The sequence below is a fragment of the Accipiter gentilis genome, chromosome 5 (genome assembly GCF_929443795.1).
Source record: "Accipiter gentilis chromosome 5, bAccGen1.1, whole genome shotgun sequence".
NCBI classification, from domain to species: Eukaryota; Metazoa; Chordata; class Aves; order Accipitriformes; family Accipitridae; genus Astur; species Astur gentilis.
In genome coordinates this window covers 40,459,084-40,475,771 of record NC_064884.1, presented here as the reverse complement: position 1 = coordinate 40,475,771, position 16,688 = coordinate 40,459,084, and the positions used below count along the sequence as shown (strand labels likewise).

Genomic DNA, 16,688 nt, shown 5'->3' with positions numbered 1-16,688 from the left:
TCGCTCAGTTTGCCTGGGATGGAGAAAGTGGCCACACGCCTGCTCCCAAATGTCCCAGCTGCCCCGTGGGGAGGCTGACCTGTGCCACTGCATCCTAGTGGGGTTTGTGCTGCACTGGGAAGCACAGTCACCCTTCTGCTGCCCCTCCTAGCCTATGTATGGCTGGGCAAAGGTGTGGGGAGAGGTGCTGCTTCTGAAGTGCCTTGCTGGACTTTTTGTTATGGAAGGAAATGCTGTGTGACATTGGCTCTGGCTATGGCAAGGTGACCTTTGGCTCAGGGACCAGACTGTCTGTCCAACCCAGTAAGTGTGCAGCTTTCCTGTGTGTCCTTTGTCAAAAATCCTTGAAGTTAAATTGGAGTGGGTAGCTGATGGCTCTGTCTAGCACAGCCCTGGGTTGTTGTCCTTTGCTCTGCTGAAGAAAGGCCAAATTAATAATGCTCTTGTTTGCACCAGAATCCTAGTTGTCATCCCTCCTGTAGATGAGATTCCCCAGAGTTCTTATCAAGGCTACGGTTATACCTGGCTTCAAATACCTGGTGTTGATGGGAAGGAGCTGATCTCCTGCAAATTAGTTGTAGAGCAACTGGCATGAGAGCTGATGGTTTTTGCTGGAGTGTGAAGGACTGTGTGAACACAGGGAACTACAAACTGACACTGGGGACAGGGACACGCCTGGTTGTAAAGCCCAGTGAGTACAACTGCTGCCTACCTGGGGGTATTTCTTGTGCTCTGTTATACAGATCCTCCCTTTCCAGCTCCCTGACCATTTACCTTCCTCTGATCAGAGCAGGCATTCCCTGGATGTGAACAGGGTCTCCTGACCTGGGCTCTTCTTTTCCAACCTACTCTCCCCTTCCTCAGCAAATGAATCTAGGGTAGTTGTGGAAGAAATATGCATCACTTGATTGCCAGAGACCAGTTGTCTCATAGAAGCCTTTGAAACAAATAGACGACCAAACCTCATGAATTTCCATGGGTTCCCTGCACATAAGCAGGCTTTTTGGATGCATGGTCTCCCTGATTCTGGACAAGTGGTACCATGGGTGGGATTTGTCATGTATGGCTCTTAAAAATTAGGAAAGGCAAAGAGAAACACTTTCCTGAAAAGTGCAAGTGAGCTAGGGAACAGATTTTGCATTGTTCCAGGTGTACAAGACTGGTATATTGAGCCTGTTGCGTCAGGGAGCTTTGCTGTGGCCTGAATGCAGGCGCTTTGTGTTTGAGACCATGTGCAGGGCTGACAGAGACATTTTTGTAATGAAATGTGTTGGAGTGTGAATGCTGCAAGAAAAGTCACTTTTGGAAAGGGAACGGTGCTTTCAGTCATACCAGGTAAGGAGCAACTTGTCCTGGAAACTGGAATGGCTTCATTTTTGCCTTGCTCTTAGTTGTTCTGAGGGAAACAACTTTGGGAACCGAACTGTGCAGTTTTCCAGGTGACCCTAGGACTTAGTTTTCCTGCATGTCCCATTGCCTTGTGCTCCTGAGAACATGAACCATCAGAAGGGTTTTGTCTCACCTTGGTAGAGTTTTCCCACTCTAATGCAGCCGAGGGGACAGCGTGGAGGCACTGTAGGGACGGGAGAAGGAGGTTTGAGGGGTGACTCTTAGTTCTGGCCCCAGCCCTAAACTCACCCCACACAGTGGCTTTCTCAGCTTTTTGTTATGGAAGGAAATGCTGTGAGATTATGATACTTACTCCAACAAGGTGACTTTTGGCTCAGGGACCAGACTGTCCGTCCAACCCAGTGAGTGTGCAGCTTTCCTGTGTGTCCTTTGTCAAAAATCCTTGAGTGTCCACTGGAGCACTCTGTAGAGGTTCTTGTTTTGCCTGGATCACGTTACAAAGGGGAAGGAGAACACAGATGCTATTTCAAGATACTCTCGTGCCTAGAACCTTTTCCAGGTGTTGGACCTCTGCTATTTATGTAGAGAAACATTCTATGGACATGGTGCTCCAGGGTACTGTTAGTCTGGCAGTAAGCAGGAACCAAGGCATGGTTTGGGACAGACGGACTGATTGACCAACGTGTGCTCCGTACCTATGTATGGTGGTGGAAGGCCACCGGGCATGCATAAAGGGGGTTCTGTTCTGTTTCTTACCTTGAGGCTTTCAGGTAACTTGGGCAAGGCTCAGATCATGCTCGGTGCAAATGTTTCCTGATAGTCATGTCAAATAGCTCTAGGTACGTAGGTTGTTTTTCTGAGCATAACCAGAAAGAGAAAAGCTGCAGATTGTTATGATAGTAACTTTCAGCCTGCATAAGGTGTGGACATTGACAGAAGGCACCTAAAGAGGCTGAGCAGACAGCTGGAAGTGGAAGGACCCTCCAAAAAGCCAAGCAAGTGAAATTGCCCACCACTGACCCGCTCTGCGGAAATGCAGCAGGTTTTCACTTTAGTGTGAGCATCCCACTTGCCCAGGGTGTAGGCAAAGAGGCTGCCAGTACAGCCCAACTGGTGGAGGTGTTGCCAGCTGGGACCTAACCCTCCGGGTTTCTGCAAAGGGCTCTGCTGTTGTGACAACAGCCTCAAGTTCACCTTTGGCTCAGGGACTAAAGTCACCATCTGGCCACGTAAGTGTGTTAACGCCTGAGTCTTGCAATCTCCCTGATGTTTATGTCCTAAGGCTATGCTGTGTCTCGGCAAGAAAAGGAATTGGCTAGCTGAAAGGCATAGTACTGATTTAAATACTGCAATACTTCTTGCATTGTAAAAAAACCCACCCGTAGATGGAAATCTGGACCGATAGGAAGGTGGACTTTATCAGTTACTCTGACCTTAGACTGTGTTCATGTTGTTGTTCCCATCCCTTTTTGCCATTCCAGCACAACAAGGCTTTGGGATCATGTCTGCAAACGTCTTTGCAAGACCTATTGCACCAGGCCTAACTGTAAATGCAATAGACTCTTTTTTCTTCTAACGAGGGTCTTAAACAGCTTCATTACTAAGGGTCCATTTGCATCGTTCAACAAGTGCAGTACTGAATCTCCATAACCACCCTTATACATTGGGGTATACTCTTAGCCAGCAACGTGAGCTTTTTTGAAGTTTAGCATTCATCGGATCAGAAAATCATGTAGGTTGTAAGTACTCAGGCCATTGAATGGGCAAATGTTGAAGGCGGGGTCTGAGTAATGGGGCTTATTCCATTATTTACTGAAAGAAAGTTGCCCCAAGTGAGCTATCTCTTCCCTGAGTCAAGGCGGACTCAACATAGACAATGCTGTACTCTAGCTTCAAAAGTAACAGTTAACATTTGCTAAGAGAGTAGCAAAACAGAGATCAGAAGCAGGCTGTAGCCAAAAATTAGTAACAGTGATCACTTGGTTACTGTAGCATCTGCTGGATATTGTAGAACAGGAGAGATGGTCTGCAGAGCAATGATGTAAATTACACAAGCTGTGGAGCTTTCCTTTGAGAGCACGCTTAAAAACTGGCAACTTCTGTAGGTGCATGCAACTTATTTTTACACTGTGAGTAGGTTCACGCTTGCAAACTGTCTAAGCAAGCTTTGTGCCATGGTTTTTCTTCCAGAAGTTTAATGAGCTCATGTTTGGAGTAGGGACTAACCATCTCATTTCTCCAGGTATATGAACTTTGCAAGTTAGGCAAACGCCTAACTATAGGCTAAGTACACTCAGGCTTGAAAATATTCACACAAAACTCTGTAGTATATATCTTCCCTTCATCTGGAATAAAATTATGAATAAGAAAATTGGTCCCTAACTACAAATGAGGGGGGATTTCCTGATAGCTGCTTGGATTTGCAGATATACAATGCCACAACACTGAGAGAAATAAGAAAGTTTAATTATTTCCTCCTTTGAAAATTGTGAGCCTATACTCACTCCTAGGAAACTTTCCCGAGCATTTGAATCAGACACCTCAAGTAAAATTTTCACTACCTCAGTAATTAAATCTCAAGTAAATTTTCAGCCAGAATTGTAGACTCTTCAGAACATTTTTGACTTTCAAAAAAAGAAAAAATAGTTAAGAAAAGCAAAAGGCTCTTAGAAGACTGCCAATACAATTTTTTCCCTCCCCATTGGAAGCAAGTGAAAGGAATTGTAAATACTTCGCCTGTGGATTAGATCTTATCTCCGCTTTCTCAAAAATTAAATCCCATTTTCTCTTTGGGATGGAGAGCAAACTGAATTGCAATCTAGGTGTTGCAGGAAGAAGGGGAGAGAGGTGTCAGTGGTGCTTGGATTTTGTTTGCTCATTAACTAACGAATTAACTAACTATGACCTCATTCTCCATTTAATTTACACACTGTTCAGGGACAGGGGTCTTTTATGGGTCAGCTTAAAGGAAGGACACTGGGCTTGACAGAAACCAGTGAGTGAGGTTTTGGTGCACTGTGCCCCGATCTCTGTTTTTGTGTGAATGCATTTTTCCAGCTATGTGTGACTTGTTTTACAGAGCTTCCAGCATGCTGAGCCAGTTTTTGTCATGCAAAACTATCTAGTTCTGCAAATTGGGAGGATACGTTTGGACACTCCTGGCTAAATTACCCAAGTTTGGCTCCAACGGGTTTCTCTTTGCAGTTTGGTTGTGGGGGGTTTTTTGGCGGGGTTGTGGTGGTTGTTGTTCCTCCATTTACTAGCTCAGATGCAAACTTCTGTGAATGCATGGCCTGAATTCATTTTCTGGTATTTGAAGTTTTGGCATTATTCTTTTCAGCCCTTCTCACAATAATCATACTATTCAGGTTCTTTGGCTATCTAGGGCAACTCCGGTTGCATGATACAAGCTCACATTTGGTAGTGGCACCCCCCAACCACACTCAGAGTGGAACCCAGCAAGGATTAATTAATACAACATGAAGTGCAGCCTGCAAAGGAGGATGGACAGTGCAAAGGACCAGAGCAGAAAGGTAACACAGACTGGTCAGTCTAAATGATGGCAAGAATGGGCTTTTTCTCCTTTGCACAACAAACCAAGACCAAGCCATTTTGGCACTCTCGCCTGAAAAGTCCTGGCGCCAGTGAATGACTGGTATTGTCCAAGCAGCCCAAGAAAGTAATCTCTGCGTTTTTGTCTTTCCCTCCTCTCTGTGTTGCAGTTCCCAAGGCAGATGCCATCTCCTGTTCGAGGGGCTCGTCCCCCTCCTCACAAAACAGACCAGAGGGGGTGAGAGAGCAGGCTGAGCCTTGGGTTCTTGTTTGGGTATGTAGCACTGTGTGACCAACAACGTGGTAAAACCCCAGTTTGGGCCAGGGACGAAGCTACACATTCTGCCAAGTAAGCTTTCTCCTCCTGCTTCTCCACTTTTTGCTCTCTCCTCTTGCTGCATTCCCACTTTTAGCCCACCTTAAGACCAGAAAGAGAAGTCAGAGGTGCAGCTGGAAGAGATGGAGGATTTGTTTTTTCCTAGCCTTGACATGGCTGGGCAAAGGCTTGGGGAAAGTTTCTGCTTCTGAAGTGCCTTGCTGGGCTTTTTGTTATGGAAGGAAATGCTGTGTGATTATGGCACCAGCTACAGCAAGCTGACGTTTGGCTCAGGGACCAGACTCTCTGTCCAACCCAGTGAGTGTGCAGCTTCCCATCGGTCTTCCATATGCCTCTCTTGCAATAGGGTTGTTTCTGTAGTCGTCCTTTTTATTTTTTCCTTTGCACACCTGAAACGCCTCCTCTCCCATAACAGGCTCTGAGAATGCCTTCAGTGCAGTCTTTAATGAGGTTGTGGTTGGATGGAGTAAATCTTCAAGCAAAAATTGAACTCTGTGTGATTTTTGAAAAGTGTCTCCCATGCCTTGCTGGGAAGGTCCTTGTCAGCCACACTAATGGCTTCCTTGCTATGGGGAGATGAGAGCTTTTGTGTAATGGCTTTTGTTGCTGCAAGTGCTGGTGGGAACAGGTACCCCCTTGGAGCTGGGACAAAGCTAAGTGTGAAGCCTTGTGAGTACTCTCAAAGCTACTTTTTAGCCCTGTGGGGCAATACAGAAATGTCCAAGGCAATAATGTCAGGGTGTAAATTTTGGGAAGCCTTCCTGTGAGCGTGCACAACCCTGGCCCTCGCTCTGGGAATGGAAAAGCTGTGAACTGCTGTGAGAGGAGAGGGGGCAGGGCAGAAGGTTTGTCTTTGGGAAGGGGGAAAAGCTCTTTACAAAGGCATGTAAGTGCTGTGAGATTGAGAGAAATGTATATGTCTCAACAGATGTGTCCTGAGCAGCGCTGGCTGCTCCTGAAGGGGCTCAAAGGCAGCGTGCAACCCTTGTGGGCAAGGGCACTGCTGGAGGAAGAGCAGCCATGTGTTAGCCCGGTGTGTGGGGAAGGATGCTGTCATAGGTCAGGAATTAGTGATTTCCCTTGTCTTTCCCCGTTTTTTCCATGTTCTGCTGGGAAAGACAAGACTCAGCCCCTTCTGCAGGTGACAGGGTTTCCTTTCTAAAGCTGGCCGTGGCTGTGCCAGTTTGCAGGGACAGGTTTTGGCAAGCTCAACTCTGGGCATGGAAGCAGACTTTCTGTGAAACTCAGTAAGCAGCTCTGTGTTAGCTGGCTCTCAGTGAGCCCCGAAGGAGCATCTTGTTTCCCCCCCTTGATCTCTATGGGAAATCTTGTACTGTTTTCTGGAGTAAAACTTGTGTGCGGTTTTTGTTAGTGGGTGTGTCACTGTGTGATTTCAGCATCCATCTGGAAATTTGTCTTTGGGAGTGGGACACAACTGATGGTGAAACCTGGTAGGTAGAAACCCAGCCTGAAGGAGTAAGGATAGGAAAAAAGAAACAGCTGAGCTGTGTTGGAAACTGGTCTGCACAGGGATGGTGTTCATGTGTGTGTGTGTGTGAGATATAGCAGCCAGCACCAAGAAAGACTTTTTGAAGGTGTGCAGTGTGTGCAGGGGTGTCCAGGGGGAGATCTCTGCTTTTAGGACCGATTTCTTAGGGCTGAGAGAGGAGTTGTGATCATAATCCTGCATCTTTTCTCTATACGGGACAAGGGTGCACTCAGGGGTCATCTCTGTCAGAGCTGAAAGGGTTGCCCAGCTGTGACTGTTGTAAAAGAAGTACCCAGCTTTGGAAGGAATAAGCTGGTGCGGGGGGTAGGTGACTCACAGGGTTTTTGTTGTGAAGGCAAACACTGTGTCTAATTATGGCAACAAAGTCATCTTTGGAGGCGGAACTCAGCTAAGGATAAATCCCAGTAAGTTTTAAAGCCTTTTCTTGCTCCACTTGGTGGAACAGTTTTGTGGTCGTGAACTAGCGTAACTGAAGTGGAGGGAGACTGAGTCAATCTGTGGGGCTTTTTGCTCTGCTTTCTCTGGCTGCAGCAGGGACCTCGATTCAACAAGACTGTGAATTTACCCCTCCTGCTTACTCCTGCTACCTCCTCCTCTCTGCCTTTCACATAAGCAGACCAGGGTCCTGAGCCCTCTTGCTCAGGGAGGGGCTTTTTGTGCCATGGCCATCCGTACTTGCAAAAATTGGGGTGGGTTGCTGATGGCTCTGTCTAGCACAGCCCTGGGTGGTTGTCCTTTGCTCTGCTCAAGAAAGACCAATTTAATAATGCTCTTGTTTGCACCAGAATCCTAGTTGTCATCCCTCCTGTAGATGAGATTCCCAAGAGATTACTGTTGGTAGCTCTCAAACTCCTGTTGCATTACTGCAGTGCTAAGAGTTGAAAGTGCATGGGCTGTAACTGTTTCGGCTGAAGAGGGCGATTGCTTTCCTGCCGTTCATACAGAAGAGCCATACTTTCTGCTGCTCTAAAATTAGGCAGCACCATTGATTCAACCGCAAGCACATGGGCTCTGTCCGAAGTAACCCAAAGTGCAGTTCAAGTCCAGGTTGGCAGATTCCTTTTGCCCAGAAAGGTGGCTAGCTCAGGGGACACAGATAGGACTTCCTTGGTGCTGGCAACAGCTCAGGTTATTTGGATGACCAGGGAACAGGTGTCCAGCAGTGACCCGCTTCTCCACTGGACATGCATCAGACCTGCACACGGTGCAAACCCAGGTGTCCCTTGTTGTCTTCCAGATCCCTCCTTGCCAGGGCTACAGTTATACCTGGCTTCAAATGCCTGCTGTTGATGGGAAGGAGCTGATCTCCTGGAGATTAGTTGTAGAGTAATGGGCACGAGAGCTGATGGGTTTTGCTCGAGTGTGAAGGACTGTGTGAACACAGGGAACCACAGACCGACACTGGGGACAGGGACACGCCTGGTTGTGAAGCCCAGTGAGTACAACTGCCACCAGGCTGGGAGTTTTTCTTGTTATCCCCGTCCTCCCTTTCCAGCTCCCTGAGCACTTGCCTTTATCTGAGTGGATCAGGCTTGTTCCCAGCCCAGTGGGCAGCGAGCTCTCCAGCAGCTCTCTTCTTGAGCTTGTAGCTCTTCAGCTATGGAGTTACATGCCGCCTGCTTTCCTTCAGGACAGGCTTTGGCTCAGGGCAGAAGCAGCAGTCCTCGCAAATGGGATTTCTACCCGTAGGTCCAATGGTGACCGTGCCAGGTTGGTCCAAAACAACCCTTCTTGCTCTCTCAGATTGCCTGGGATGGAGAAAGTGGCCACACGCCTGCTCCCAAATGTCCCAAATGTCCCGTGGGGAGGCTGTCCTGTGCCACTGCATCCTAGTGGGGTTTGTGCTGCACTGGGAAGCACAGTCACCCTTCTGCTGCCCCTCCTAGCCTAGGCATGGCTGGGCAAAGGTGTGGGGAGAGGTGCTGCTTCTGAAGTGCCTTGCTGGACTTTTTGTTATGGAAGGAAATGCTGTGTGATTATAGCTATGGCTACAGCAAGGTGACCTTTGGCTCAGGGACCAGACTGTCTGTCCAACCCAGTAAGTGTGCAGCTTTCCTGTGTGTCCTTTGTCAAAAATCCTTGAAGTTAAATTGGAGTGGGTAGCTGATGGCTCTGTCTAGCACAGCCCTGGGTTGTTGTCCTTTGCTCTGCTGAAGAAAGGCCAAATTAATAATGCTCTTGTTTGCACCAGAATCCTAGTTGTCATCCCTCCTGTAGATGAGATTCCCCAGAGTTCTTATCAAGGCTACGGTTATACCTGGCTTCAAATACCTGGTGTTGATGGGAAGGAGCTGATCTCCTGCAAATTAGTTGTAGAGCAACTGGCATGAGAGCTGATGGTTTTTGCTGGAGTGTGAAGGACTGTGTGAACACAGGGAACTACAAACTGACACTGGGGACAGGGACACGCCTGGTTGTAAAGCCCAGTGAGTACAACTGCTGCCTACCTGGGGGTATTTCTTGTGCTCTGTTATACAGATCCTCCCTTTCCAGCTCCCTGACCATTTACCTTCCTCTGATCAGAGCAGGCATTCCCTGGATGTGAACAGGGTCTCCTGACCTGGGCTCTTCTTTTCCAACCTACTCTCCCCTTCCTCAGCAAATGAATCTAGGGTAGTTGTGGAAGAAATATGCATCACTTGATTGCCAGAGACCAGTTGTCTCATAGAAGCCTTTGAAACAAATAGACGACAAAACCTCATGAATTTCCATGGGTTCCCTGCACATAAGCAGGCTTTTTGGATGCATGGTCTCCCTGATTCTGGACAAGCGGTACCATGGGTGGGATTTGTCATGTATGGCTCTTAAAAATTAGGAAAGGCAAAGAGAAACACTTTCCTGAAAAGTGCAAGTGAGCTAGGGAACAGATTTTGCATTGTTCCAGGTGTACAAGACTGGTATATTGAGCCTGTTGCGTCAGGGAGCTTTGCTGTGGCCTGAATGCAGGCGCTTTGTGTTTGAGACCATGTGCAGGGCTGACAGAGACATTTTTGTAATGAAATGTGTTGGAGTGTGAATGCTGCAAGAAAAGTCACTTTTGGAAAGGGAACGGTGCTTTCAGTCATACCAGGTAAGGAGCAACTTGTCCTGGAAACTGGAATGGCTTCATTTTTGCCTTGCTCTTAGTTGTTCTGAGGGAAACAACTTTGGGAACCGAACTGTGCAGTTTTCCAGGTGACCCTAGGACTTAGTTTTCCTGCATGTCCCATTGCCTTGTGCTCCTGAGAACATGAACCATCAGAAGGGTTTTGTCTCACCTTGGTAGAGTTTTCCCACTCTAATGCAGCCGAGGGGACAGCGTGGAGGCACTGTAGGGACGGGAGAAGGAGGTTTGAGGGGTGACTCTTAGTTCTGGCCCCAGCCCTAAACTCACCCCACACAGTGGCTTTCTCAGCTTTTTGTTATGGAAGGAAATGCTGTGAGATTATGATACTTACTCCAACAAGGTGACTTTTGGCTCAGGGACCAGACTGTCCGTCCAACCCAGTGAGTGTGCAGCTTTCCTGTGTGTCCTTTGTCAAAAATCCTTGAGTGTCCACTGGAGCACTCTGTAGAGGTTCTTGTTTTGCCTGGATCACGTTACAAAGGGGAAGGAGAACACAGATGCTATTTCAAGATACTCTCGTGCCTAGAACCTTTTCCAGGTGTTGGACCTCTGCTATTTATGTAGAGAAACATTCTATGGACATGGTGCTCCAGGGTACTGTTAGTCTGGCAGTAAGCAGGAACCAAGGCATGGTTTGGGACAGACGGACTGATTGACCAACGTGTGCTCCGTACCTATGTATGGTGGTGGAAGGCCACCGGGCATGCATAAAGGGGGTTCTGTTCTGTTTCTTACCTTGAGGCTTTCAGGTAACTTGGGCAAGGCTCAGATCATGCTCGGTGCAAATGTTTCCTGATAGTCATGTCAAATAGCTCTAGGTACGTAGGTTGTTTTTCTGAGCATAACCAGAAAGAGAAAAGCTGCAGATTGTTATGATAGTAACTTTCAGCCTGCATAAGGTGTGGACATTGACAGAAGGCACCTAAAGAGGCTGAGCAGACAGCTGGAAGTGGAAGGACCCTCCAAAAAGCCAAGCAAGTGAAATTGCCCACCACTGACCCGCTCTGCGGAAATGCAGCAGGTTTTCACTTTAGTGTGAGCATCCCACTTGCCCAGGGTGTAGGCAAAGAGGCTGCCAGTACAGCCCAACTGGTGGAGGTGTTGCCAGCTGGGACCTAACCCTCCGGGTTTCTGCAAAGGGCTCTGCTGTTGTGACAACAGCCTCAAGTTCACCTTTGGCTCAGGGACTAAAGTCACCATCTGGCCACGTAAGTGTGTTAACGCCTGAGTCTTGCAATCTCCCTGATGTTTATGTCCTAAGGCTATGCTGTGTCTCGGCAAGAAAAGGAATTGGCTAGCTGAAAGGCATAGTACTGATTTAAATACTGCAATACTTCTTGCATTGTAAAAAAACCCACCCGTAGATGGAAATCTGGACCGATAGGAAGGTGGACTTTATCAGTTACTCTGACCTTAGACTGTGTTCATGTTGTTGTTCCCATCCCTTTTTGCCATTCCAGCACAACAAGGCTTTGGGATCATGTCTGCAAACGTCTTTGCAAGACCTATTGCACCAGGCCTAACTGTAAATGCAATAGACTCTTTTTTCTTCTAACGAGGGTCTTAAACAGCTTCATTACTAAGGGTCCATTTGCATCGTTCAACAAGTGCAGTACTGAATCTCCATAACCACCCTTATACATTGGGGTATACTCTTAGCCAGCAACGTGAGCTTTTTTGAAGTTTAGCATTCATCGGATCAGAAAATCATGTAGGTTGTAAGTACTCAGGCCATTGAATGGGCAAATGTTGAAGGCGGGGTCTGAGTAATGGGGCTTATTCCATTATTTACTGAAAGAAAGTTGCCCCAAGTGAGCTATCTCTTCCCTGAGTCAAGGCGGACTCAACATAGACAATGCTGTACTCTAGCTTCAAAAGTAACAGTTAACATTTGCTAAGAGAGTAGCAAAACAGAGATCAGAAGCAGGCTGTAGCCAAAAATTAGTAACAGTGATCACTTGGTTACTGTAGCATCTGCTGGATATTGTAGAACAGGAGAGATGGTCTGCAGAGCAATGATGTAAATTACACAAGCTGTGGAGCTTTCCTTTGAGAGCACGCTTAAAAACTGGCAACTTCTGTAGGTGCATGCAACTTATTTTTACACTGTGAGTAGGTTCACGCTTGCAAACTGTCTAAGCAAGCTTTGTGCCATGGTTTTTCTTCCAGAAGTTTAATGAGCTCATGTTTGGAGTAGGGACTAACCATCTCATTTCTCCAGGTATATGAACTTTGCAAGTTAGGCAAACGCCTAACTATAGGCTAAGTACACTCAGGCTTGAAAATATTCACACAAAACTCTGTAGTATATATCTTCCCTTCATCTGGAATAAAATTATGAATAAGAAAATTGGTCCCTAACTACAAATGAGGGGGGATTTCCTGATAGCTGCTTGGATTTGCAGATATACAATGCCACAACACTGAGAGAAATAAGAAAGTTTAATTATTTCCTCCTTTGAAAATTGTGAGCCTATACTCACTCCTAGGAAACTTTCCCGAGCATTTGAATCAGACACCTCAAGTAAAATTTTCACTACCTCAGTAATTAAATCTCAAGTAAATTTTCAGCCAGAATTGTAGACTCTTCAGAACATTTTTGACTTTCAAAAAAAGAAAAAATAGTTAAGAAAAGCAAAAGGCTCTTAGAAGACTGCCAATACAATTTTTTCCCTCCCCATTGGAAGCAAGTGAAAGGAATTGTAAATACTTCGCCTGTGGATTAGATCTTATCTCCGCTTTCTCAAAAATTAAATCCCATTTTCTCTTTGGGATGGAGAGCAAACTGAATTGCAATCTAGGTGTTGCAGGAAGAAGGGGAGAGAGGTGTCAGTGGTGCTTGGATTTTGTTTGCTCATTAACTAACGAATTAACTAACTATGACCTCATTCTCCATTTAATTTACACACTGTTCAGGGACAGGGGTCTTTTATGGGTCAGCTTAAAGGAAGGACACTGGGCTTGACAGAAACCAGTGAGTGAGGTTTTGGTGCACTGTGCCCCGATCTCTGTTTTTGTGTGAATGCATTTTTCCAGCTATGTGTGACTTGTTTTACAGAGCTTCCAGCATGCTGAGCCAGTTTTTGTCATGCAAAACTATCTAGTTCTGCAAATTGGGAGGATACGTTTGGACACTCCTGGCTAAATTACCCAAGTTTGGCTCCAACGGGTTTCTCTTTGCAGTTTGGTTGTGGGGGTTTTTTTGGCGGGGTTGTGGTGGTTGTTGTTCCTCCATTTACTAGCTCAGATGCAAACTTCTGTGAATGCATGGCCTGAATTCATTTTCTGGTATTTGAAGTTTTGGCATTATTCTTTTCAGCCCTTCTCACAATAATCATACTATTCAGGTTCTTTGGCTATCTAGGGCAACTCCGGTTGCATGATACAAGCTCACATTTGGTAGTGGCACCCCCCAACCACACTCAGAGTGGAACCCAGCAAGGATTAATTAATACAACATGAAGTGCAGCCTGCAAAGGAGGATGGACAGTGCAAAGGACCAGAGCAGAAAGGTAACACAGACTGGTCAGTCTAAATGATGGCAAGAATGGGCTTTTTCTCCTTTGCACAACAAACCAAGACCAAGCCATTTTGGCACTCTCGCCTGAAAAGTCCTGGCGCCAGTGAATGACTGGTATTGTCCAAGCAGCCCAAGAAAGTAATCTCTGCGTTTTTGTCTTTCCCTCCTCTCTGTGTTGCAGTTCCCAAGGCAGATGCCATCTCCTGTTCGAGGGGCTCGTCCCCCTCCTCACAAAACAGACCAGAGGGGGTGAGAGAGCAGGCTGAGCCTTGGGTTCTTGTTTGGGTATGTAGCACTGTGTGACCAACAACGTGGTAAAACCCCAGTTTGGGCCAGGGACGAAGCTACACATTCTGCCAAGTAAGCTTTCTCCTCCTGCTTCTCCACTTTTTGCTCTCTCCTCTTGCTGCATTCCCACTTTTAGCCCACCTTAAGACCAGAAAGAGAAGTCAGAGGTGCAGCTGGAAGAGATGGAGGATTTGTTTTTTCCTAGCCTTGACATGGCTGGGCAAAGGCTTGGGGAAAGTTTCTGCTTCTGAAGTGCCTTGCTGGGCTTTTTGTTATGGAAGGAAATGCTGTGTGATTATGGCACCAGCTACAGCAAGCTGACGTTTGGCTCAGGGACCAGACTCTCTGTCCAACCCAGTGAGTGTGCAGCTTCCCATCGGTCTTCCATATGCCTCTCTTGCAATAGGGTTGTTTCTGTAGTCGTCCTTTTTATTTTTTCCTTTGCACACCTGAAACGCCTCCTCTCCCATCACAGGCTCTGAGAATGCCTTCAGTGCAGTCTTTAATGAGGTTGTGGTTGGATGGAGTAAATCTTCAAGCAAAAATTGAACTCTGTGTGATTTTTGAAAAGTGTCTCCCATGCCTTGCTGGGAAGGTCCTTGTCAGCCACACTAATGGCTTCCTTGCTATGGGGAGATGAGAGCTTTTGTGTAATGGCTTTTGTTGCTGCAAGTGCTGGTGGGAACAGGTACCCCCTTGGAGCTGGGACAAAGCTACGTGTGAAGCCTTGTGAGTACTCTCAAAGCTACTTTTTAGCCCTGTGGGGCAATACAGAAATGTCCAAGGCAATAATGTCAGGGTGTAAATTTTGGGAAGCCTTCCTGTGAGCGTGCACAACCCTGGCCCTCGCTCTGGGAATGGAAAAGCTGTGAACTGCTGTGAGAGGAGAGGGGGCAGGGCAGAAGGTTTGTCTTTGGGAAGGGGGAAAAGCTCTTTACAAAGGCATGTAAGTGCTGTGAGATTGAGAGAAATGTATATGTCTCAACAGATGTGTCCTGAGCAGCGCTGGCTGCTCCTGAAGGGGCTCAAAGGCAGCGTGCAACCCTTGTGGGCAAGGGCACTGCTGGAGGAAGAGCAGCCATGTGTTAGCCCGGTGTGTGGGGAAGGATGCTGTCATAGGTCAGGAATTAGTGATTTCCCTTGTCTTTCCCCGTTTTTTCCATGTTCTGCTGGGAAAGACAAGACTCAGCCCCTTCTGCAGGTGACAGGGTTTCCTTTCTAAAGCTGGCCGTGGCTGTGCCAGTTTGCAGGGACAGGTTTTGGCAAGCTCAACTCTGGGCATGGAAGCAGACTTTCTGTGAAACTCAGTAAGCAGCTCTGTGTTAGCTGGCTCTCAGTGAGCCCCGAAGGAGCATCTTGTTTCCCCCCCTTGATCTCTATGGGAAATCTTGTACTGTTTTCTGGAGTAAAACTTGTGTGCGGTTTTTGTTAGTGGATGTGTCACTGTGTGATTTCAGCATCCATCTGGAAATTTGTCTTTGGGAGTGGGACACAACTGATGGTGAAACCTGGTAGGTAGAAACCCAGCCTGAAGGAGTAAGGATAGGAAAAAAGAAACAGCTGAGCTGTGTTGGAAACTGGTCTGCACAGGGATGGTGTTCATGTGTGTGTGTGTGTGAGATATAGCAGCCAGCACCAAGAAAGACTTTTTGAAGGTGTGCAGTGTGTGCAGGGGTGTCCAGGGGGAGATCTCTGCTTTTAGGACCGATTTCTTAGGGCTGAGAGAGGAGTTGTGATCATAATCCTGCATCTTTTCTCTATACGGGACAAGGGTGCACTCAGGGGTCATCTCTGTCAGAGCTGAAAGGGTTGCCCAGCTGTGACTGTTGTAAAAGAAGTACCCAGCTTTGGAAGGAATAAGCTGGTGCGGGGGGTAGGTGACTCACAGGGTTTTTGTTGTGAAGGCAAACACTGTGTCTAATTATGGCAACAAAGTCATCTTTGGAGGCGGAACTCAGCTAAGGATAAATCCCAGTAAGTTTTAAAGCCTTTTCTTGCTCCACTTGGTGGAACAGTTTTGTGGTCGTGAACTAGCGTAACTGAAGTGGAGGGAGACTGAGTCAATCTGTGGGGCTTTTTGCTCTGCTTTCTCTGGCTGCAGCAGGGACCTCGATTCAACAAGACTGTGAATTTACCCCTCCTGCTTACTCCTGCTACCTCCTCCTCTCTGCCTTTCACATAAGCAGACCAGGGTCCTGAGCCCTCTTGCTCAGGGAGGGGCTTTTTGTGCCATGGCCATCCGTACTTGCAAAAATTGGGGTGGGTTGCTGATGGCTCTGTCTAGCACAGCCCTGGGTGGTTGTCCTTTGCTCTGCTCAAGAAAGACCAATTTAATAATGCTCTTGTTTGCACCAGAATCCTAGTTGTCATCCCTCCTGTAGATGAGATTCCCAAGAGATTACTGTTGGTAGCTCTCAAACTCCTGTTGCATTACTGCAGTGCTAAGAGTTGAAAGTGCATGGGCTGTAACTGTTTCGGCTGAAGAGGGCGATTGCTTTCCTGCCGTTCATACAGAAGAGCCATACTTTCTGCTGCTCTAAAATTAGGCAGCACCATTGATTCAACCGCAAGCACATGGGCTCTGTCCGAAGTAACCCAAAGTGCAGTTCAAGTCCAGGTTGGCAGATTCCTTTTGCCCAGAAAGGTGGCTAGCTCAGGGGACACAGATAGGACTTCCTTGGTGCTGGCAACAGCTCAGGTTATTTGGATGACCAGGGAACAGGTGTCCAGCAGTGACCCGCTTCTCCACTGGACATGCATCAGACCTGCACACGGTGCAAACCCAGGTGTCCCTTGTTGTCTTCCAGATCCCTCCTTGCCAGGGCTACAGTTATACCTGGCTTCAAATGCCTGCTGTTGATGGGAAGGAGCTGATCTCCTGGAGATTAGTTGTAGAGTAATGGGCACGAGAGCTGATGGGTTTTGCTCGAGTGTGAAGGACTGTGTGAACACAGGGAACCACAGACCGACACTGGGGACAGGGACACGCCTGGTTGTGAAGCCCAGTGAGTACAACTGCCACCAG

The 16,688-nt window shown here is 47.3% G+C and overlaps 1 protein-coding gene across 1 annotated transcript in view; it reads left to right on the top strand.

Annotated features, from left to right (window-relative positions):
* LOC126038902 (M1-specific T cell receptor alpha chain-like) overlaps positions 1-16,688 on the top strand; it is a 198,391-nt gene that overhangs the window by 166,544 nt on the left and 15,159 nt on the right. Inside the window, exon 3 of the mRNA XM_049801364.1 lies at positions 245-303. Within this exon, the coding sequence (XP_049657321.1) occupies positions 245-303 (59 nt within the window). The remainder of the gene's footprint in view (positions 1-244; positions 304-16,688) is intronic.